This window comes from Mustela putorius, unplaced genomic scaffold, assembly GCF_011764305.1.
Source record: "Mustela putorius furo isolate JIRA1106 unplaced genomic scaffold, ASM1176430v1.1 tig00003875_pilon_pilon_pilon, whole genome shotgun sequence".
Classification (NCBI taxonomy): Eukaryota; Metazoa; Chordata; class Mammalia; order Carnivora; family Mustelidae; genus Mustela; species Mustela putorius.
In genome coordinates this window covers 5,963,841-5,985,370 of record NW_025422026.1, presented here as the reverse complement: position 1 = coordinate 5,985,370, position 21,530 = coordinate 5,963,841, and the positions used below count along the sequence as shown (strand labels likewise).

Below are 21,530 nucleotides of genomic sequence, written 5' to 3'. Positions count from 1 at the left end.
CTGCTTTTCCTTCTATATCCTTACTATGCTCTTACTGGGTTTCTGTCTATTCTATCAGTTATTGGGAGAGGAGTGTTCAAATCTTTAAGATTACAGATTTATCAGGATCGCTGCCTGAGGTGGGAGGGCAGAGATGGTTAAAAAAATAAATTACAGATTTATCTATTTCTGCTTTCACTTCTATGAGCCTTCGCTTCATGTATTTCGAAGCTCCATTATTAGGTGTGTAAACATTCGGAACGTTATATCTCCTTGGTGAATTGACTGTTTTATCATTATTCAGTGAATCTTGAACCCTGGTAATATTTTTTGCTCTGAAATCTATTATGTCAGATATTAATACAGTCACCCCAGCTTTCCTTTCATTATTTTTACAAGATGTATCTTTTTCTATACTTTTAATATTGGTGTCTTTGTATTTAAAATGAATTTCTTTTTGACAGCATGTAGTTGGGTCTTACCTTCTTATACAGTTTTTGTACAATTACCTTTAATTGGGGTAGTTAGGCCATTTATGTTTAATGTAATTATTGATGTGTTTCAATTTAAATCTATCACTTTGCTATTTACTTTCTATTTGTCCCACTTTCCCCCTTTTCTTTCTTCCTTTCCCCTCTTTTTCTGTCTTCTTTCAGATATGTTTTTAATGATTCTGTTATATCCCCTTTGTTGGCTTCTTAGCTGTGCTTTTTCCTTATTGTAGGATATGATGGTTTGTTTTAGAGGAGACATTAAGTTGAGTCTTCCAGTTCACATAATGAAGATCAAACCACCCAAACCAGTTACAGGTTAGTGTAATTCAACTAACTGCTCTCTTTCCTTCTGCCATGAATTTGGTTTTCTTTTTTCCTTTTTTTTTTTTTTTTTTTTTTTGCCTTTCTCTACATTTCCCGTCTTTCCTACTTATTAGCAGCAATATCTAAATTACAAGTATAGTTCTGAAAGGAAAAAAATTTTTAAGTCATAAGCTCTGGGATCTAAAGACAAAAAATATAGAAGTTACAAGGATACAGCTAACTAACAGAATTGGGAAATCTGGAAAGACAGTCATCTAGCTGGAGTTTATTCATTTCTATATTTCTGTGTTCGTTCATTGATCAGTATTTGCTGAGTGCCAGTAACACACCAAGCACACAGATGAGGAAGACACACCTTCCTGTGCTCTAAAAGCTGCAGTGCTACTAAAGAGGAGTAAGAGGAAACCAACATTGAACGTTATAATAAGTGCAATGATGGGGAACATCTAGGACCACAAGAATATAGAGGAAAGAGTGACTAACTCTGCCACAGAGCAGGCAAAGCCTTTATCAAAGGATGAGGCATTTGGGAAGGTTTTGAAGGATAAGTAGGAGTAGGTCATGAGGTGCAGAGGAGAAGTCCATTATAGGCAGAGGATAGAGTATATCCTTTCAATACGTGCACATGACATAAAAGATATAAGAATATTCACTGCAGCAGTATTTATAGATGCAACAGACTAGTTAAATAAAATCTGGTCACAAGCATCCAAAGGAATACTTTGCAACCATTAAAAACAAAGAAGGAAATTTAAAAAGCCAAGAATATCTAGTTCACTCTCATAAACGAACATGATGATATGATTTGCTCCATCAAGATTTATCATAAAGCTACAGTGATTAAGACAAGATAAAAAAAAAATAGATGAAAGAACTATCATAGAGGCCAGGACAGACTCAGGCATTAGTGTCCACTTGATATCTGAGGGGTGGCACTCCGGAGCTGTAGAGAAAGGATGGTCATTTCAGTAAATGGTGCTGCTTGTCCATATGGAAACAAAAGTGAGACAGGACTCCTGCCTCATGCCACACACAAAAACAAATTCCAGGTGACTCACAGAAGTAAATAAGAAAGAAAACAATAGAGCTTTTAAATATTTTTTAAAGATTTTATTTATTTGAGAGAGAGAGGGAGCACGAATAGGGGAAAGGGGAAAAGGGGGAGGGAGAAACAGATTGCCCACAGAGCAGGGAGCCTGACGTGAGGCTCGAACCCAGGACCCTGAGATCATGACCTGAGCTGAAAGCAGGTATTTAACCAATTGAACCCCCAGCTGCCCCAACAATAGGCTTTTAAAAAATAATATAAGACAATATCTTTATGACTTCTGGGTAGGGAAAGACTTTTTAAACAAAACACACAAAACAAATAGAAAAAACACTTATAATAAAAGAAAAATTTGATAAATGTGGCTACTAAAATTAAGGACTTTCTGTCACCCTAAGACATCAGTAAAACCATGAAAGAACAAGCCACATAATGAGGGGAGACATTTGCAAAACACATAAAACTTATGAATGGTCCATATCAAAAGTATATACAGAATTCCTACAACTTATTAAGGAAAAGTGACAATCGAGTATAAAACAGGCAAGATGACCTTATTCAAATGGCCAATAAACATATGAACACATGTGCTTAACATCCTTACTTATCAGGGAAATGCAAATGAAAACCATAACAAGCTACCATTCCACCCACCAGGAGGGCATCAATGAAAAGAGGCTGATGGTACCAAGTTGGTAAGGATGTGAAATAACCACAACCAGACGTCTCATGAAAATCCGAGAAACAGTTTGGTATGATCTAGTAAAGTTGATGATAATTTATACCGAGACCCAGCACTTACACTCTTAGGCATCAGGACTAACCGTTCCAGCTTGCCTGGGACTGAGGCATTTCCTGGGGTGTGGGGCTTTCTGCGCGAACACTAGGGACTTCCTGAGCAAACCAGGGGGGAAGTGGTCCTCCTCCTTCTAGGTGTATACCTGATAGGTTCACAAGTAAATGCTCCCCCGATATTTACAGACATGTACAAGAATGATAGCAGTGACGTTATTTTTCCGTACCCGCCCATGTGGAAGAACCGAAATGCCCATCAACGACAGAACAGATTTAACTGTCATATATACACTCACTTGATGGGATACTGTCAATAAAAAGGAACAAACTATAGCCATCCGCAACAAAATGGCCAAATGCCACAAAGAGTATTAAACCAAAGAGGGCAGACTTAGACTTAGCGCTGTATATAATCCCATTTGTGTATATAGTGCAAAATCAGGCCGAACAAAGCTATCATGTTTAGATGCACGTTGAGACAGAAGTAAAATAAATAGAACGTGGTGCTTACACAGAAGCCAGGAGAGTGGCTGCCGCTCTTCCCCGGAGGCCGTGACTGGAGACAGGCCTTTGCAGAATTTCTAGGGAGCACACATTGCCCCATCTCTGGACCTGAGTAGAGACAGATGTTTGCCTTGTAATAATTTATTAAGATATATATTTTTATGCTCTTTGCTGAATGTATTATATTTCACATAAGAAAAATTTTCAACAGGAACACCCGGGTGGCTCAGTCAGTCAAGCAGCTGCCTTTGGCTCAGGTCATGATCTCAGGGTCCTGGGATCTAGTCTCACATCGGGATCTCTGCTCCGCGGGGAGCCTGCTTCCCCCTCTTTCTCTCTGCCTGCCTCTGTGCCCACTTCTGATCTCCGTCTGTCAAATAAATAAAATCTTAAAAAAAAAAAAAAAAGGAAAAAGGGAAAAAGAAGAAGAAGAAGAAAAGAAAACAAGCAACAATGAGGAAGGTCTATAGTATGATAGGAAGAGATCTCCAAGCCACTGTGAGTGATAAACGCAAGGGTGCTCGTGTCTTAGAACAATTCTCAAACGTTAGTTGCATCAGACTCACCTGGAGAACTTGTTAGAACCCGGATGGCTGGGCTCCACCCACAGTTTCCCCTTCCGCCTGGGGTGGAGCCCGAGAATCTGCATTTCTAACAAGTTCTGTTGAGCCTGCGCGATCCCTGCTGATCAGGGACCCCACTAAGGGAACTGCTTGTGCATCGTTCACTGCCATTTGTTTATACAAAAGGGGTCTCCTGTAGCAACCAATGCAAGAAACCCGGGACAGTGGATGTCTCAGGGGAAGGGAACCTGGGGCACTATGGGGCCTCCAGCCCGCTCCAAAGAGAGCAGAGTTCTCAAAGCTGGGGTGGGCGCCCAGAAAATCAATCACCCAGTCATACTGAGGATTTAGGAACAGTTGAAAAAGAAGGAAACAAAAGGTTTCAGGGGGAGTCGAGTGGTAAGAAAAGTGATTGGCAGAGAGGAGAATTTTGAAGGAAGGCGGTGGGGTAGGTGAACTCGGGGCGGGCCTCTCTGATTACGGGGGCCTTCAGCAGCAGCTCAGTAGTGACCGCAACTGGCCGTTTGGGGCCTTGCTGCCCTGGGGACGCAGCACCGGTGGTCTGAGGCCTCCGCTGCGGATCCGGTAACCCGGAAACAGGAAGTGGCGGTGGGACGGGGCTGTGGGAGCTGCGCTTGGCCCGTGCTCCCTGAGCAGCCGGGGCAGGAAAGAGGCAGGGCGAAGGCTGAACCCTGGGCTCCCCGATGGACTTCCGGGGATGGGGGATTCCACAGGAAACTGGGAAGCACCGAGGAAGGAGGGAAAATCAGGAAGGCGGAAGTCCCAGGGTTTGACCAATTCCGGAATCTTTTCATCCTAGGTACCACGTTCAAAAGCCCCCTGGAAATCTTTGCCAAGGTAGAGGACTACTATGGCCTGGGCTCGGGGCAGAACCACTTCATCAAGGACAGTCAGTGGGAGCAGCAGGCGGCCATCTTCCACGCCTCATACCGGAAGGACCCGGACACGGAGTGGGAGGAGGAGCCACTCAGGTGAGCGGGCCGGGGGTCCCGGGAGCCCCCTGCTCCCCGGAGCCGTGCGGGCACTCGCAGGAACATGTGCCCAAGCCCGTGAATTCATCTGAGGTCTAAGAGCTCCTGGTTTCGGGGACTTTTTTCCAAAAATTTCAGCAGATGTTTTGAAAAAGTGTGTGGAGATTGTTCAAATACTGTTAGAACAGAGGCTGATCACGTGAATTTCAAAGAGGGGATAGACGTGTGTGCGTGAGAGGAGTTTAGTTTACAATTTTGTGCACATCTTCTCTTAAAAAAAATTTTCCTGATTATCTTGACAACACAGAAGAGCCTGCAGACAGACATAAAAGTCTCACTATTCAGTGAGACTTATTATTCAATTTCCATCCAGTCTTTCTAATGTCATATATTAATGTCTAATTACTTAAATATCTTCCTCTGTAACCTCAGGCAGCAGGAAGGGCTCATGAGCCCTGCTGTGATTGTAAAAACTGAGCCCAAGTCTTTGAACTTGGTAGAGCTGATTTTAGGAGCTAGCTCTCCTCACAGCTAAGCTGAACCTCCGGAATGTTCTTGCTTTACCCGGGAAGCCTCACATCTTGCTGTTAAGAGCATCTCGAATTTTCTCACTTGGGGACACAGACTCCTAGGGTTGTGCCCTCATAGCAGCTACCAGAGACCTGAAGCGGGACCCCCATGAAGTTCAGGGGTGCACTGCCTAGCTGGGTAGTTAGGAGTGTTGCAGGCTAGTTGCTAAACTATTCACACAGTCTGTAGTGGGAGTCTTTATACCACAAGAAGCTCTTGTAAATGCAAACTCTATAAATCAAGAAATTGATTGGCTTTTTTAAGAAGAGCAAATTTATCAGCACCCCCCTAGTTGGATTACCCCCCAGCATGAGGGAGCCGAGACTGATCACTAAGGGATCTTCCTCTAGGACAGAGAAAGTTCTGCTAGGTGCTGGGCACTGTTCCCAACCTGCGAGTGACTCCCACAGCTCAGTCCGCCCCGCCCTCACCAACTTCCAAGGTCTGCAGCCACCAGTACCAGCACAGAGAGCGTGGAAGGTCCATCCTAACCACCCATGTCTGGTTTTAGCACCAAGACTGCCAGCATCTCTCCTGGCCAAGGAGTCTGCTGGGGCTCTGACTGGTGTCTCTTTTTCTCCCCAGCATGGCCACGTTCCATTTCCTCCTCCCCAGCAGCATGATTGCAATGCCAGCAGAAGTCAAGAGCCCCTCGGGTAAATGAACACGAAGCAGGGGGTTATCCTTGGCAGTGAGCCCCTGGAGGGAATGCCTCAGCAAACCCTGGGAGGGAGGGAGGCCGGAAGTAGGTCACTAGCTTCACAGCTGGAGCTTAATGGTTTCTGGCTGGATGCATGGTGCCCAGATTCCCTGACGACAGAGACTGGCATCATCTCAGGGAGGGACCTGCCACAAGGAGGGCATGAGCCCATGGCCCGCCAGGCTGCTTGTGGAGATGAATTCATTTTGTACAAAAGGTTATTTAAAACACTGACAGCCAAGAGGACATGAATTATCTAGAAGATGTGAAAGCAGCCCAGGGGCAGTGTGACCATCCTCCCCACCCAGGAAGGTGACTTGACCTTAGGTACAGCCCTCCCAGGGGTGCCCCCCCACTCCCCAGGAGGCACGTCCTTCTGTTGCCTGCTGCCCCTTAGAACAGACCACTTTTGATTGCAAACTGACTTCCTCTTGGGCAAACAGCTTCTGTACAAACCAGAGGGTATCTAGATTCCTTACATGATGCCCCCTCTCTCTTCTTTCCCAGGGGTAGCCTGTGTCCTTGGCATACACTGGCCTGGAAATCACAACTTCTTCCTCTATTCACTTCACCGAACTCTGAAGGATAAAGTCGGTACTTTGAGATGGGGGTTCCCTAAGCTCGGGGCTCTCGGAGCATGGCCTTCTCCAGCTTAGTTGAGGGCACGTGACTGACGTGTCACTTTAGGGGACCAGAGCTGTGCAGGCAGAAGCAGGTAGCTCAGTGGCTGGGGTGTGAGTGACCGCAAGACTCTGTCTCTGAGCGGTCCCGTTTCTTTAAGAGAACAGGTCAACAGGGACAAAACCCGGTCCAGTCCCCAGGACTCCTTTGGCAGCTCAGGTAAAGAGAGGCCTGGCGTCAGAGGCCAGATCCAGCCCCGGCCCAGGCGTTTGTAAACTGCGTGCCGTCAGGCCAGCCACCGTGAGCCCCAGTCCCCTCTTCTCATCTGAAACACAGAGATAATTCACGACGCCATCCCTGCTCCCTGCTCGCCCTTGCTGGGAAGAGCCAAATCCAGAAGGTTTCCGGATGTGGAAGCTCTTTGAAACTGACAAGCACTTTGGAAACGTGGTGGTGGTTTGGTTTATACAAACTCATGGTTGTCGAGCAAGTTCACTTCGGGGTGATTCCTTGAGCTGTTCACTTAGGTTATATTTCAGAATTATACAAGGATAGTGAAATGTGAAAATGGGCAAAGGAAGAATCTCTCTCCTTCCAGCCCTCTCCCAGGCAGCGCGGCTTCTAATACCAACCTCTGTACCGACTGGCTGGGACCTGGGGCAGGTCGCTTACATCTCTGCCTCAGTTTCCTCATCTGTGAAATAGGGGTGCTAACAGGACTCACCTCACGGGACCCTTGTGAGAATTAACTGAAAGGAGGCATGGAAAGGGCTTACCACAGTGGTCAGCACCTCATAAGCCTTCATTGTTAGCTGCAGGGGGACAGTAGCGTGACCCCTTCTTTTATCCTTAGGAGGGAGACAGCATTGCTGAGAGGTGAGCGAGAGGGTGAGCCCAGACCATGGCTCCTGCCCACGTCCCAGACAGGCAGACTCGTCTGGGTCTTGGGCTGTGCAGGTGGAGGTGCTGGGTGGGGGCGGAGGCTGGGGGACAGCCTTGCATGCCGTGTCCTCCCCGCAGACCCGGAGAGCGTGTGGCCCTGTGCCGCGCCCATTACGGTCTCCCAGCTCAGCTGCACCTGCACCTACCTAGCGCTGGCCTGCGAGGATGGCGTGCTCACGCTGTTGGACCTGGCTGAAGGTGAGCCCCCATCTCCACCTAACCCCTGGGTGGGTCTCCAGGTAACGAGAGTCCGGGAACGCTGGAATTCCTGTAGGCTCGGAGCCTTCTGTTAGTTACTCCCTGTTCTTAGGTCAACTTGGGGAGCCGGTCCTGCCTTCCCCTCATTCACTCATTCAACAGACATTTATTGAACTTACTATGTGCGGACAATTCCCATTCCCTGTGGATTTACTGAGTGCTAGCTCCGTCCCCGCACCAGACCAAGGTCTGGAAGTCCGTCCATTTCCTCACTGTCACTCTCTGGGGAGGAAGTGTCTTCCAGCCCCGGGTGTGGCACCATGGCAGTCTCGACCCTCTCCCCGTCTCCCCCAACCTCTCAAAATAAACAAGTCCTGCTTCCTGCTATTCTACCCCCTCCCTGGTCAGCAGGAACCTCACTGGTATGGAAACTAAGAGACCTCAAAGGGGGCCAGGGCAAGACCAGCAACTATTCTGGGTGGGCGGTAAGTTGCTAGAGTCCTGGGTCCTGGGTCTAGCTTTGCAGGTGCAGAAAATCAGCGGTGTCTACTTGCCCTAAGTTGATCAAGATGTAAGGAAGTGTCTCCCTTTAATTAATTAACTAATTAAAGAGAGAGTGGGGAGGAGGGGCAGAGGGAGATGGAGAGAGAGAACCTCAGACTCCCCACCGAGCACAGAGTCCAACATGGGGCTCCATCCCACCCATGAGATCATGACCGGAGCCGAAACCGAGAGTTGGACGCTTAACCGACTGAGCCACCCAGGCGCCCCGGGAGTGTCTCCCTCTTACCAGACTTTCTTAGATGGGATGACTGAATCACTGGTTTGCCCTTTTGTAATTGGATAGGTGTTTCATTTGGGAGTAGAGGTATGCCATCATCCCCGGCAGCGCTCCGAGCCCACACGTCGGTGAGAGCTCGGGGTGGTGCCTGGCTCGTGGCCATCTCAGGGAGGCCTCTGTCAAGCCAGTGGAGTGCCTTCCTCACTTGGCATATTTGTCTGAAGAATGCCATAGTTCTTTCCAATAGTGCGTACTCTGCCCACATGGCGGGAAGATAAACAGGGCTCCAGGCCCTCTTGAACTTGAGTTACTGCACCCACAGTGTTCTTACAATGGCTAAAGATGTGTCCGAGTCAGGGGTGCCTGGGTGGCTCAGTGGGTTAAGACCTCTGCCTTTGGCTCAGGTCATGATCTCAGGGTCCTGGAATTGAGCCACGCATCGGGCTCTCTGCTCAGCAAGGAGCCTGCTTCCCCTCCTTTCTCTGTCTGCCTCTCTGTCTACTTGTGATCTCTCTCTCTCTGTCAAATAAATAAATAAGATTAAAAAAAAAAAAAGATACGTCAAAGGCAGAAGGGTGATACTAATGGCACATTCACTTGCCCGATAGCTTGCTTTCATTTTTCTGGATGTTGATACATTCTGGATATTGCTTGGCAACACACACACATGTCCCTCTCCTTCTCCGAGACCACCCTGGCTCTTGCCCCCTCTGTTGTACTTCGACCTGCCCTGGTCAGCTGTGGTTCAGGACCAGGCTGGGTGTAGCTTCCTTCCTTCCATCCCAGTGCTGACTCAGACCCCTCCACGGGGCTGGTCCTCCCTGTCCCCCACGCCTCTGCGTACTCAGGAGGGGGGGCTCTTCTCTCCCACTGGGCTTTGGGGTTTCTGGTTTCACTCTCAAAGGGCTCTCCTGGCTGGATCTTGCCTTCACATCACTCACACACCTGCTGGTCACGGACCCCGAGCCCATGGCTGCATCGTCGTCTGGCCACTTTTCTGATCTGCTGGTGCAATTATTTCTCCAGGTTTCCCTCTTGGGGTCATCGCGCTTCCCAAGGGTTGTTCCTGCCAGAGCATTCACTTCCTGAAGTACTTCTTAGTCCACAAAGGAAAGAACATGTATCCTGAGAATCCCTTGAAATCCCAAATGAAGTGTGTGGTGCTGTGCACAGACTCTTCTCTCTACCTGTTGACAGCCAGAGGGACCCAAGGACCCAGCATCAGTGTGCTCGCTGAGAGGTGGGTGGCTCGAGCGCAGGATGGAGTGAACGAGCTGCCAGCCAGATGGCGCCTCTCACTGATAAGACACCGACCACCTCCCCTGTGGGAGTCCACTGCTCTGTAGCTGCCACCCCCAACCCGTGAGCGTCCCAAGGTCCCCACTGTCTTTTATATGTGGGTAAATATTGTATGATGGCACAAGGGACACCTTTTGTGTCCCACATGACCAAGAAGAGCATCATTTCTGCCAAAAGAGCCTTTTATCCGTTTCCTCAAGGGTCTCTTTCTTTTCTAAATTGTGGAATACTTTAAGCTTGCAAATGATCAACAGAATATGTGTGTGGATTTCGGCTGTTTCTATATGCACACCCTATATGTATGCATATATATATACATATACACACTATATTTAGTGTGTGTGTCCACGTATGCGTATATCTAGAGGCAGAGAGAAACTCCCCTGCACCCATCATTAAGCTTAAGAACTAGATCATCTCCCAGGTGCTTGGGTGGCTCAGTCGGTTAAGCATCTGCCTTTGGCTCAGGTCATGATCCTGGGGTCCTGGGACAGAGCCTTGCATTGGGCTCCCTACTCAGTAGGGAGTCTGTTTCTCCCTCTCCCCTCTGCTTGTCCTCTCTTTTTGCTGTCTCTCTCTCAAAGAAATAAATAAAATATTTAAGAAAAGATAATCTCCAATTCAGTTAAGGCTCTCTGTGTGCTTGTCCCCGGTCACGTTCTTCTCTCCTCCCCAAAGGTAGTTATCTATCTATTGCTGTATGTAACACCACCCCACAACTTAAAGGCTAAAGGAAACACTCATTATTTAGCCCCGGACCCCCGATCCTGTAGGTCGGCTGTTTGGGTGAGGCTCAGCTGGGCAGCTCCTCCACTGGTCTGGTTCAGGCTCTCATGTGTGTCCCAGGCCACTGACAGCTCAGCCAGGGGCTGGGAAGTTCTCAGTGGCCTCACTCACGTGGCCATTGGCCAGGATGCTTGTTTCTCCTCCTTGTGGCCACTCCTGCAGGCTGTCTCAGCCTCTATCACTTGACAGCCCAAGGGCCCCCTCAGCAAGCAAGGGCCACCGCAGTGCACAAACACTTTCCAGGCCTCTGTTCATGCCACACAGGACAGAGCACATCACATGGCCATATCCACGATCAAGCAGTGGGAAAATTGACTCCATCTTTTTCCTTTTTTTTTTTTTTAAAGATTTTATATATTTACTTGACAGATCACAAGGAGGCAGAGAGGCAGGCAGAGAGAGAGGAGGAAGCAGGCTCCCTGCTGAGCAGAGAGCCTGATGCGATGCGGGGCTCGATCCTAGGATCATGACCTGAGCCGAAGGCAGAGGCTTTAACCCACTGAGCCACCCAGGCACTTCTATCTTTTTCCTTTTTTTAAAGACTTTTTTTTTTTTGAAGATTTATCTATATGGAGAGAGCAAGTGTGCATGCACAAGCAGAGGGTGGGGCAGGGCAGAGGGATTCTTTCAAGCAGACTCCCAGCTGAGCAAGAAGCCGGAAGCAGGGGGGTTCAATCCCACAATCCATGAGTCCATGACCAGAGCCAAAACCAAGAGTCAGACGCTCAACAGACTGAGCCACCCAAGCGCCCCTTGACTCCACCTTTTGATGGGAGTTGCTGCAAAATATTACGGCCAGTTTGTTTTTCCATCTATAATATGGTTTTCCAAAATTCATTATTCCTTGGCTCTCCTGTAAGAATTAACCACCTGTATCTCCAAGTAACCGACCACTTAGCTGCGCATTATTTGGGGCAATTGTAAATGGAATCCTATCCTGTATACTCCCCAGTTTGTTTCTCAGTGCCGTTTCTTCTATCACTTGCCTTGCGACCTTGTTCATGGGAGTCGCACATGTTGGGGAACGCAGCCTGGTTATTTTCCCACCTGTACTGCAGCCCGTCGTATAACAGAGTGCAACGAGGCATGCTTCTTCCAGGGAACAATCAGATGGTCCCCAGTGTTTGCTACTCTGAAAAGTCCAACATATCTCCTGATGCTTATATACACAAGAGTGTGTCTGGGGTGTATGCCCTGGAGAGGACAGCGCAGCTTGAACTCTGGCCGACTCAGTACGACTGGCCATGTGTCTTGTTTCCTGCAGGCCTATAAAGCACCTGGATGAAGCCATCTGTGCAGTGGCCCCAGTCCAAGCCTTACCTGGCATGGTAGGTTCCTTGTGCCCCTCACTCCTCTTCAGTAAACGTGGTCATTTGTCCTTCAAACACTACATGTCAAAGGCAGGTCAAGTGCTAGACCCTGGACTGGCTCTGGGCTACCGGGGGATGAAGGAACAAGTCCTTGCCCTGCTGGGGTGCACAGCTGAAAGCAGCTGCTTTCAGGAGGCGGTGACAAGAGGGGGTGGAGAGGACAAGGACAGACGCTGGACTTGTGAGTCTGGGGGAGAGGAAACAGTGTGGCAGCTGGAAGAGGATGACATCGGGGTATGTCCCATCTACAGGGAGGAAGGAGCCCAGGCAAGAGGGAGTTCTGGCTCAGATCTCAGGCCAGGAGGAGCCATTGGAGTGAATGGGGTCCCCGAGGACGGAAGGAAAGGGTTTGTACACAGAGGCAGCACTAAAGTCGTGTGGAGGGCCAGCACCTCAGCAGGGCGGGGTGAGGTACTGGCAGACTAGAAGCCAGGGCAGAAGGGGGAAGCGCCTCCAGGATCAGATCCAGCGCCTGGAGGAGGGCCTGTTGCTGGGGGGACCGCCAGAGAAGGGAACACACACACTTCTCTGCTCCCTGAGCCTCACTGGGTGCCTGAAAGCAAATCAGGTCTCTCTGTGGCCTGTTGAAATGTCCAGCTGCTTCTCTGACTCCGAATGGAGGGGACAGAGAAGTCCCCATCACCATCTGTCTGCTTCCCAGTTGCTGGTCTTCTATGGGAACGGCTCTCTACAGCTCATGGATGTGGCCAAGCCTCAGATCATCTGTGCCTTTGCTCTACCCAGAACCTACCATCTGGTGGTCCCCTGGAAGCCCTTGTTTGTCGTGTCTGTTCAACACCCGTGTTTCCTGCTCCGAGGTACTGGAGGGGGACCCTGTGGCCTGCTGGCTCTTTTCCTGACACTCTCCGTCCCCTCCCAGAACTAGATGGGGTGACACTGCCCAATCTCTTCCCCCACTCTCGCACCCCACACCACAGGCCAGAACGACGCGGCTGTTCAGCCCTCCCTAGGCGCTTAGCTAAAACACAAGGCAAGGTCTTTTCTCTGGAATCTTGCTATTCTAGATCCAGTGAGCCCCTCACAGCTCAGTCCCATGAGCCAGCCTTACCAAGAGAGAGCAGCCCCCCTGTGCCCGCCCAGCCCACAGAGAAGGTCCTCCCTCCACCGCGCTGGCCCTGTCGTTTCATCTCAGGAGACCATCCCGACGAAACTGAATCCAGCAACACCAAGGACAGCCAGAGTTCTGTTTTCTATTTCAACCTCGAGGCCTACCCACTCCTGGAAAACCTGTCCAAAAATCACACCATTCCGGAAGCTGACATGACCGAGAACGCGGCCTTTGCCCAGGTGCTGCCCTTGGAGAAAAGATGCGAGCGTTTCCTCCAGAAGAGGTAGAGTGCTGGGTCCGCCTCCCGTCCCTGCCCCTGGGGGTGTCTGGATGGAGGACTAGTGGCGTTCGTTTGACGGTAAGGTCCGTCCAGCATTTAGAGCCCCCGCCAGCGGGGAACCCCACCCTCTCCTAGCCCAGGAGCCAAGCCCCGGTTCCCGTTCGGCTTGGTAGAAAAGGAGCAGCGGATTCAGGCTGGAAAGGAAGGGCTGCCAGTTGCTGTTTTCTCCTTGTCAAGACTGTCTTTGCTTTCTGCTTTCTCGAGTCTTTGGTTTTACAAATCATATTTGGATTATCAGACACAATCATCTAAGACAGGGGCTGTGGCCCGTTTCCATGAATAAAGTGTTGCTGGAACAGGCCTGTTTGTTAGGTCTTACCAGTGGCTGCTCATGTGTCACAACGGCAGAGCTGACACTGCCAACAGACACCATAGGATCTGTCACACCTTTGTAGAAACGGTTTTCCAGCCCCTGGTCAAAGCTCCCCTCTGCTTTATCCATCATCTGGACAAATGGTGAGGTCCTGCGTCTCTCCCCTTTCCACTGTCGTGGTGCCACCAGGACTCTGTCCACAGCCCTTTCCACTGTAGAAGCATCGTGAACTGTGCTCTGTCCGCTCTGGAAAAGCAGGTCTCTCTTCTTTCCCATTCACTACAAATTTCTGGCGGCTTGCAAATTCTTGTAGATTTGTGTCATGATTTGGACCGTGCACTTTAAGTGGGACAGGGTCACTAGTGGAGCCCTCCACAACAGACGGGGTGGGGAGGGAATCGAGTGGTCCCTTTCCTTCCCGGGCCTTCTGTGGCGTCCGCTCTGGGACTCTGTGATCTCTCCAGTATGATCTCCTCACGCTTGCCTCCAGAGGAATGAAGCAACAGGAGGGTACTCAGCTCTGAAATCTGCTGCCTCCGCCGCTCACTGGCCGGGAGACCTTGTCGAGTCCCTTAACCTCCAAGAGCCTCAGTTTCCTCGTTAATTCAAAAAAGATGTGTGGTACGCCCATGGTGCAGCAGACTGTGCTGTGGGCTCTTCCACGATGCCTGGCCCGCAGGTGGTGTAGGTATTCGAGAGCTAATACATGTCAAGGGCTGGGCATAGGGTCCTCACTCCATGGTAGGTCCAAGAGTGATGCTGGGTTAGTCTCAGTTCGTTCCCAGGAAACTGTAGACACCACCGCCAGGTGGCGCCTCGGCCCCCATGACGGCTTTTACCGGCTGCACTTGGTTCCTTCCTGGGCGTGGTGGGCTGGCCTTAGGGCTTTCAGCATCCCTGGGAGGGAAGCAGGGCCATCCTTGTCCGAGGCGGGGATGCTCTGTGGGTCTTGGGGGAGGACAGCAAAGAAGGGGTCAGTAGACATTTCCCCTGATGAAAGGATTACCAAGATTTACTAAGAGTGCCCCTGTTCCTCCCATGGAGGCTTCTTCTTTTAACCCTTGATGGCTTGACTTGTTCTGAGGACATGCAACTGAATAATTTAAGGGTGAACCATCATGAAGTCTAGTTTATTTTCCAGCAGACCAGAAAAACATTTAGAGAGAGAAAGAGAAAATGTGAACAATCTGTGAAACCGAGGACAATATTCATAGAGAGTGACAGACAGATAAAATGTTTATAGGTGGTGAATACAGGTGTATTGTACTACTTGCAACTTTTCTGTAGGTTTGAAATTTTTCTAAGTAAAAGATAAGGAGAGGTTATAAATTATTACTTACAGTATAATCCTGATTTTGAGTAAAAGAAGACTAGAAGTGTGTATACCCATAGTAACGGTAGTTATATCTGGGTGATCACGTATGTGTGATTTTCTTTCTTTGTACTTTCCCTATTTGCAGCTTTTCTAAAAACAAAAACAAAACAAAACAAAAAAGTTATTTTGGAAAATTTTAAATATCAGTGAAAAAAGAAGTGAAGAGTATGAGTTTAGACCATGGCCGTAGTGAGACTGTTCTCAGGGGAGGTCCTGGCACGGAGATTTCTGGAGCTTTTTCCTTTTTAAATTTTTTAATTAGTCTCATAGGTAGAAATTAGTGACTCGCCAGCGGCGTATACTACTCAGTGATCATTAGAGGAAGGGCCCTCCTTAATGCCCATCCCCCAATCACCCCTCCCCCGCCCCCCCCGCACCTCCCCTCCAGCCACCCTCAGTTTGTTTCCTAGAGTTTGTCTCTTATGGTTTGCCTCCCTCTCGATTTTCATCTTGTTTTATTTTTCTTTTCCCTTCCCCTATAGCCATCAGTCTCGTTTCATCAGTCCCCCATGAGAGCAATCATATGGTATTTGTCTTTCTCTGACTTATTTCGCTTAGCCTAACAGCCTCTACTCCCATCCACATCGCTGCAAATGGCGAGATTTTATTCTTTTTGATGGCGGCGTAGTATCTGCAGCTCTTTCTTGATAAGACCCAGAGAGCCCCTTGTTTAAGGAGCTTGCTTCCATTTCTGCCTTTCAGTCTGACCCCTCTCTTTCACTGGCCTGGAAAGGGTGAGCCTTCCCACTTGAGCTGGAAGCCAGCCGGCTGCCCCACCTGGGGGAATGGCCCCCGGCCCCACATTTCCAGCACTGGGAGGCTCACCTCCCGCCTGGCAGCAGAGGGCCCGGCCAGTTCAGGCTGCCACAGTCCCTGATGGACAAGTCCCACCCTTGGCCAAGGTATAAGTGGAGATTAGAACTCAGGACACCCGTGGAAGGAACCCGCGGAAGGAAGGAAATTTTCTTCAAGCAGAGCTACTACTAAGTACTTCTCCATTGTAAAAAAAAAAAAAATTATTCACTATTTCTGATAGAAGTTATTATCGATACACTTGTAGAAATTTGGAAAATAGGACAATGCAAAAAAAATTTTTTAAATAACTCAGAGTCCATCACAAAAACCCTAGCAGGGCTGTTAATTTGTTAATTTTGGTTCAGGTTTTCCCTTTGGTGTTTTCACTAAGTTGAGATCCTGTTTCATGATCAATTTTTAAGTCTGGCTTTGTGTCGCTCCAGAATAGAAGTTCATTATTTTTTAAGAAAAACCTCCTTATAAATACGGCTTTTAATGCCTATGTAATTTCCATGGAAAGGCTGTGTCTACAGTATAGCTCCCCACTCCCCTGTGGCTGGGTCTGCTCTCGTAAGGACAGGGTCCATATACCCTGACCTCCTCCAGTTCCCGTGGGAATGGACTTTTTTAAGGTGCTTTTTCCCTAATGTCTTTCCTCCTTATCAACACAGCTTAGCTCTTAGGACCCTCACCCCAACCTCTCCCTGGGAAGGCCCCACAGCCGCTGAGAGGGGTGAAGAGGACTGCCTCCTGGGGAACCTTCTGCAGGGGAGAAGGTTGGAGGGGCTGACCACGTGGGACCTCAGGAGCCAGGGGCCAGGGCTTGGGAGCTTGGGAATAGAAAAGCTCAGGGAAGTGTTCACTGGGTCCTGGAACCCAGCAGGAGCTAGGAGGGGTCACACTGTGTGGTTGTGGCCAGCCCAGATTGAAGGAACATTCACTTGGGCCTGATCACAGTGTTTGGATTATATCTCTTATGGCATCCCATTTTCCAAACTGGGTCCCAGCAAGAATTTGGGAAACATTGATTAAAAGAAGGCTTTTTTCTCTTCTCCTGTTCTGAGGTCTGATACCTGGGGTTTTCCCAAAGAGTAGTCCCTGCCCCAGCATTTTAGTTTGAAATTGTCCATCCTTCCTTCCTTCCTCCCAAGAGAAAGTGCACAAAGGGTGGGGGTGGGCAGGGGGAGGCAGAGGGAAAAGGAGAGAGAATTTTAGCAGGCTCCATGCTGCTTGATCTCATGACCCTGAGATCATGACCTGAGCCAAAATCAAGAACTGGACTCAACGGTCTGAGCCACCCAGGTGCCCCTTACTTTGAAAAATTTCAAACATACAGGTTTGAGGAGAAAAAAGTCACTGAACAGCCACATGCCCACAATGTAGACTTTAACATACTTCTGCTGCTGTTTCTCACATAGGCTCCTATGTGTCCCCCCAATATTAATCTCACCTCTTCCCCCCCTTTCATTCCTCGTGTCTGAAACAGCTTCACTGATGCTAAAAATAAGTGAAATTTCAAGGCAATGGGTTTATGTGGCAATCGAGTCAAAGTTTCAGACTTGCAATACTCTGTCCAAATTGCTTTCACAAAACCTACCCTTGGGACTTTTATAAACAGCCTGTGTGAAAGGGAGCCTGCCTTCGGGGCTTTAAAAGGAGGCCAGTTAGCTCCAAATACGTGTCCCTACCCCCCACTCCGCCACCCCCCTCCCCGAGGCCTGGCCTCTGCTCTCCTCCAGCCCGGGTCTCTAGGCACCATTTCCTGGCTCCCTGCCCTGCTTTAGAGTCTGCCCTCTCTGGCTGGCTCAAACTTGATCACGATAGCAATTTCTGGACACCAGGAAGCAGACAGAAACAGAGTGCCCCTTCCTCTCTGTGTCTCTGGCTCGCTCTCCTTTCATTCTCTGTGAATACAAAGCCCAGAAAGATGCAGGGTTCTCCATAGCTGGCTTTCTGCCAGAAGGTGGGCTTCGGGGGTGACCCAACAGTCCAGGTCCACGGCCAAGGGAACCAGGGGTGGGGCAGGCCAGAAGTGATAGCCCGTCACTATTTTCATCTGGAAGTGAAGGACACTTTGCAGCTTTTGTTACATACATTGTACATGTCTCTCTCTCTTTCAGTGACTTGGCTTGGATCTTTTTCCCAAGCACAAGTTCATTCTCTTTTGATTTTAAAAGTCCTGTGTCAGTGTGTTACGAACAGTTTTTTTTCCTGGTTTGTCTGGCTAGCTGCAAATGCGGCTGCTCATGCAGCCAGACAGAAGTTTCGAGGCTCAGGTCGCTGGAGTTTTCCATCTTTTCCCTTAGATGTTGTTGAAGGGCAGGTGTAAAGAGCCTCAAATTCAGGGCACAAGCTGTGCAGTAGGCCTGGGGCGCAGACCGGCGGCCTCTAGCTGTGGGACAGGACAGGCCTCAGGTCTTCATGCATGAAATGAGTGACGGCCACATCTCAGCATGGGACACGATGGCATGTGCAGTAAGGGCCAGCATTACTTATCATGAGACCACAGAGAAAGGCCTCCGTGCCACAGTGTATGTTGCAAATCACCCACGTTGTCTTAACACACAAACGGCTTTATTCTCAGGCTTCCTTTTCAGACTTGCCCTCGTCCGATCTATTCAGCAGCCACTTGGGCAGTCACTTTTTCTTTTATTTTCTTCTCTGATTTTATTTTTAAGTAATCTCTAAACCCAACAAGGGGTTTGAACTTACAACCCCAAGATCAAGAGCCATGGCTCCACCAACTGAGCCAGCAGGCACTCCTGGAGGGTCGTCTATGGAAGTCATGTTGTTTTGACCTCCTGAGCCAGAAATTTCACTCCCACTAATTCATCAGCAGTGGAAGTATTTTTTTTTTTTAACGATTTTATTTATTTATTTGACAAGCAGAAATCACAAGTAGGCAGAGAGGCAGGCAGAGAGAAGGGGGGAGCAGGCTCCCTAAGCAGAGAGCCCAATGTGGGGCTCAATCCCAGGACCCTGAGATCATGACCTGAGCCAAAGGCAGAGGCTTAACCCACTGAGCCACCCAGGCACCCCAAGAAGTATTATGGTCATTAACGTGCACTGAGCACCTACCTGGGGTCTGGTACTATGCTAAGTGTTTTGCGGGCATAATCTTATTTTTTACTGTTGTTACTCTCGCCTGTCCAGGGTCAACAGCTTGTAAGTGAGGTACAAGCAGTGTGGGTTCAAAGTCCGAGTGTGTACCCCGTGCACACTCAGCCTCCTCCCCGTGCTCCCTCCGCAGGCACCGTTCACGCAGCCTGGAAGGCCTTAACAAAGGATTTTCAGCCCCGGGGTGTGCTTGTTAGGGAGAGAGAAGGTGGCAGATCTGTGAGTGGCCACTAGAAGCCGTTTCTAGGATACATTTCCAGTACAAACCGGGGGGTGCACAAGAGTGTGTGGCCACAAAGAAAAAAAAAAACACAAGATTTTATGCACGTCTATGCTTGTACGTGTGAAAACAATTTCCAAGGACTTACAGGGAGCTGTTAATTACAGTTGCTTTGGGAAGGGAAAGCCAGGATCTGAGGTGAGAGGGAGATTGCTTGTAATTGTATACCCACCTGGATTTTCTGATTTCTTTAAAAGCAACGTATAGGCTACTTTTTCAAGTTAAAAAATGTTTTAGTGCGTTTAGACCAGATACGTCTCCACGTGGATGCGCTTTGGCAGACAGAGCCTTGAAACAAATCCAGAGCTGCAATCGCTGCCTTTCTCCCCAGAAGGAGCCCTCCTCCTGCGTGCCGGGACTGTTTTGACACCCTCGGTGCACGCAGGCTGCAGCAGGAACCTGGCCAGCAGCCCGCACCCCTTTCCCCAGAAGGAAGGCGTCCTCCGCACGCTCCCAGCGGCCAGGTCTGCGTGCAGAATGAGGGGTGGATCCTGGGCTTCTCCGACTCTCCTGTACTGAACGTGCATCTGCTTGTTTTTTTGTTGTTTTTAAATTAACCTCTTACTTTGTAAGAGACCCAACTCAGACACCTGATCTTCTAGGAGCACTCCCCGGGCAGGGTCCACCCCTCCCAGGTTCTCCCTGCATTTGACCTTGACGGCCGCTGAAATGCCTCGGATTATAAATGTCCTTCACTCCTGTCACCCAGAGGAAACCGGGGGGAACCGGGGCTGTTTCTGTACACTCTGGTCTTCCCTGCACTTGCACCCGTGCCTGTCACTAGCGTAACCAAACCCTCCTAGGAAGCTATACCGGGCAAGCTGTTGCATGAAGGGAGCTTGATTTGCAGCCAATGAGGTGATCACAGGCTAACTTACAAAGTTAGTGACTTGCAAAGCCGTGACTCCCTGAGCAATGGGGACTGGGTTCCTTTTAGTGAGGGTTAGGATGAGTACTTAGCTAGGGAAGCCCCGTCATTGTACATAGAGGCCGGCCTAGGGTCACGCGTGCGCCTTTAGGAAACTCGCCCGTGTGTACGTTGTATGTTGTATAAATGAGGCTTGTGCTCTTCCTTGGGTGGAGATTTTAGTATTACAAGGAGGTAGATACAATGGTCTGTCCCTCCATGGGTCACTCCATGGTCCACATGCGCAGGCGTCGGTTGGGGGTTAAGCACAAACCTGTCGGGGTGGTCTGGGCCTCCAAAAGGCTTTGTCTGGGCTGTTGCTGCTGCTTGAGGGGTAGTTTCAGGTTTAGTGTGGCCCTCGGGTCGTTTGCCTAAATTAAGAGATACGCTGGAAAGAAGAACTTAAGGAGGGGCATCTGGGTGGCTCAGTGAGTTAAGCCTCTGCCTTCAGCTCAGGTCATGATCTCAGGGTCCTCCAGCCCCGCATCAGGCTCTTTGCTCAGCGGGGAGCCTGCTTCCCCCTCTCTCTCTGCCCAATAGTGATCCTCTGTCAAATAAGTAAATAAAATCTTTAAAAAGAAGAAGAAGAAGAAGAACTTAAGGAAAAATGTACCCACAAAGGTTGGTGGGCACAAACAGGGGGGCGGTCAAGGCTAGGTCTTGGGGTCCAGCTGAAGACACTAGTAGACGCTTGAGGAGTATTTAACCACTGGACGTGCTGGCATTCCGATGTGGCTGACGGTGGTCCATGCACAGGGACCATGAGTCCCCCAGCGCACTGTGCCTTCTAGCGGGCTCAGCTCCTGGCTGAGGTGGCCGGCCCTGTAGTCAGGCAGTAAAGGTTCTGAGGGCAGGCTGTGCCCCAGGCTGAGTCCCGAGGACACTGACAGGCAGCACATGTGTCACTTGGCGAGTTTGTTAGTTTAGCACAGGGTGGTCAGGGGCTGTCCTGGGACCGAGGAGCTGGAGGGGTGGGGAGCACAGGGCGCAACACAATTTCCTCTCATTCCCACCTCTGTGGCCCACAGGTTCCAGAAGCTGGAGAAGGCGGCAAAGGAGCAGGAGCACTGCGCGCGGATTCGCAGGTATTCCTTGCTTCTCCAAAGAGAGAACTTCAGGAAGTGACCGGGCTGCTGCTCTGGGCTCTCTGAGAAGGTTGGCCACAGGCAGGCTTCCCCCCAGGGTGCCCTGAGGCCAGGCGATGACGTGGGGACAGGGCTGCAGCTCAGTAGGCCCAGGGACCCGGACTGGCAGTCCAGGACGTCAGCAAGGGAGAGCCATGCTCTGGGGGGGCTTCAACCTTAAGCCGCTTGTGAGAGCCCTCAGGCGGATGACGTGTCACCCCAATAAACAGCAATACTGTTTCCA

The 21,530-nt window shown here is 49.7% G+C and overlaps 1 protein-coding gene across 6 annotated transcripts in view; it reads left to right on the top strand.

The window, feature by feature from the left end:
* The window catches only part of WDR93 (WD repeat domain 93), a 44,688-nt gene extending 23,158 nt beyond the window's left edge, over positions 1-21,530 (top strand). For 5 of the 6 annotated variants that reach the window (XM_045067183.1, XM_004763745.3, XM_004763746.3 and 2 more), the window contains 10 exons: positions 704-788; positions 4,528-4,699; positions 5,855-5,925; positions 6,477-6,563; positions 7,611-7,730; positions 9,538-9,751; positions 11,861-11,924; positions 12,628-12,784; positions 13,120-13,318; positions 21,191-21,530. In XM_045067183.1, the coding sequence (XP_044923118.1) occupies positions 704-788; positions 4,528-4,699; positions 5,855-5,925; positions 6,477-6,563; positions 7,611-7,730; positions 9,538-9,751; positions 11,861-11,924; positions 12,628-12,784; positions 13,120-13,318; positions 21,191-21,287 (1,266 nt within the window). In that variant the 3' untranslated portion in view covers positions 21,288-21,530. Of the gene's footprint in view, positions 1-703; positions 789-4,527; positions 4,700-5,854; positions 5,926-6,476; positions 6,564-7,610; positions 7,731-9,537; positions 9,752-11,860; positions 11,925-12,217; positions 12,472-12,627; positions 12,785-13,119; positions 13,319-21,190 lie in introns of those variants that run through there. The other variant, XM_013062034.2, reaches the window with a different exon arrangement.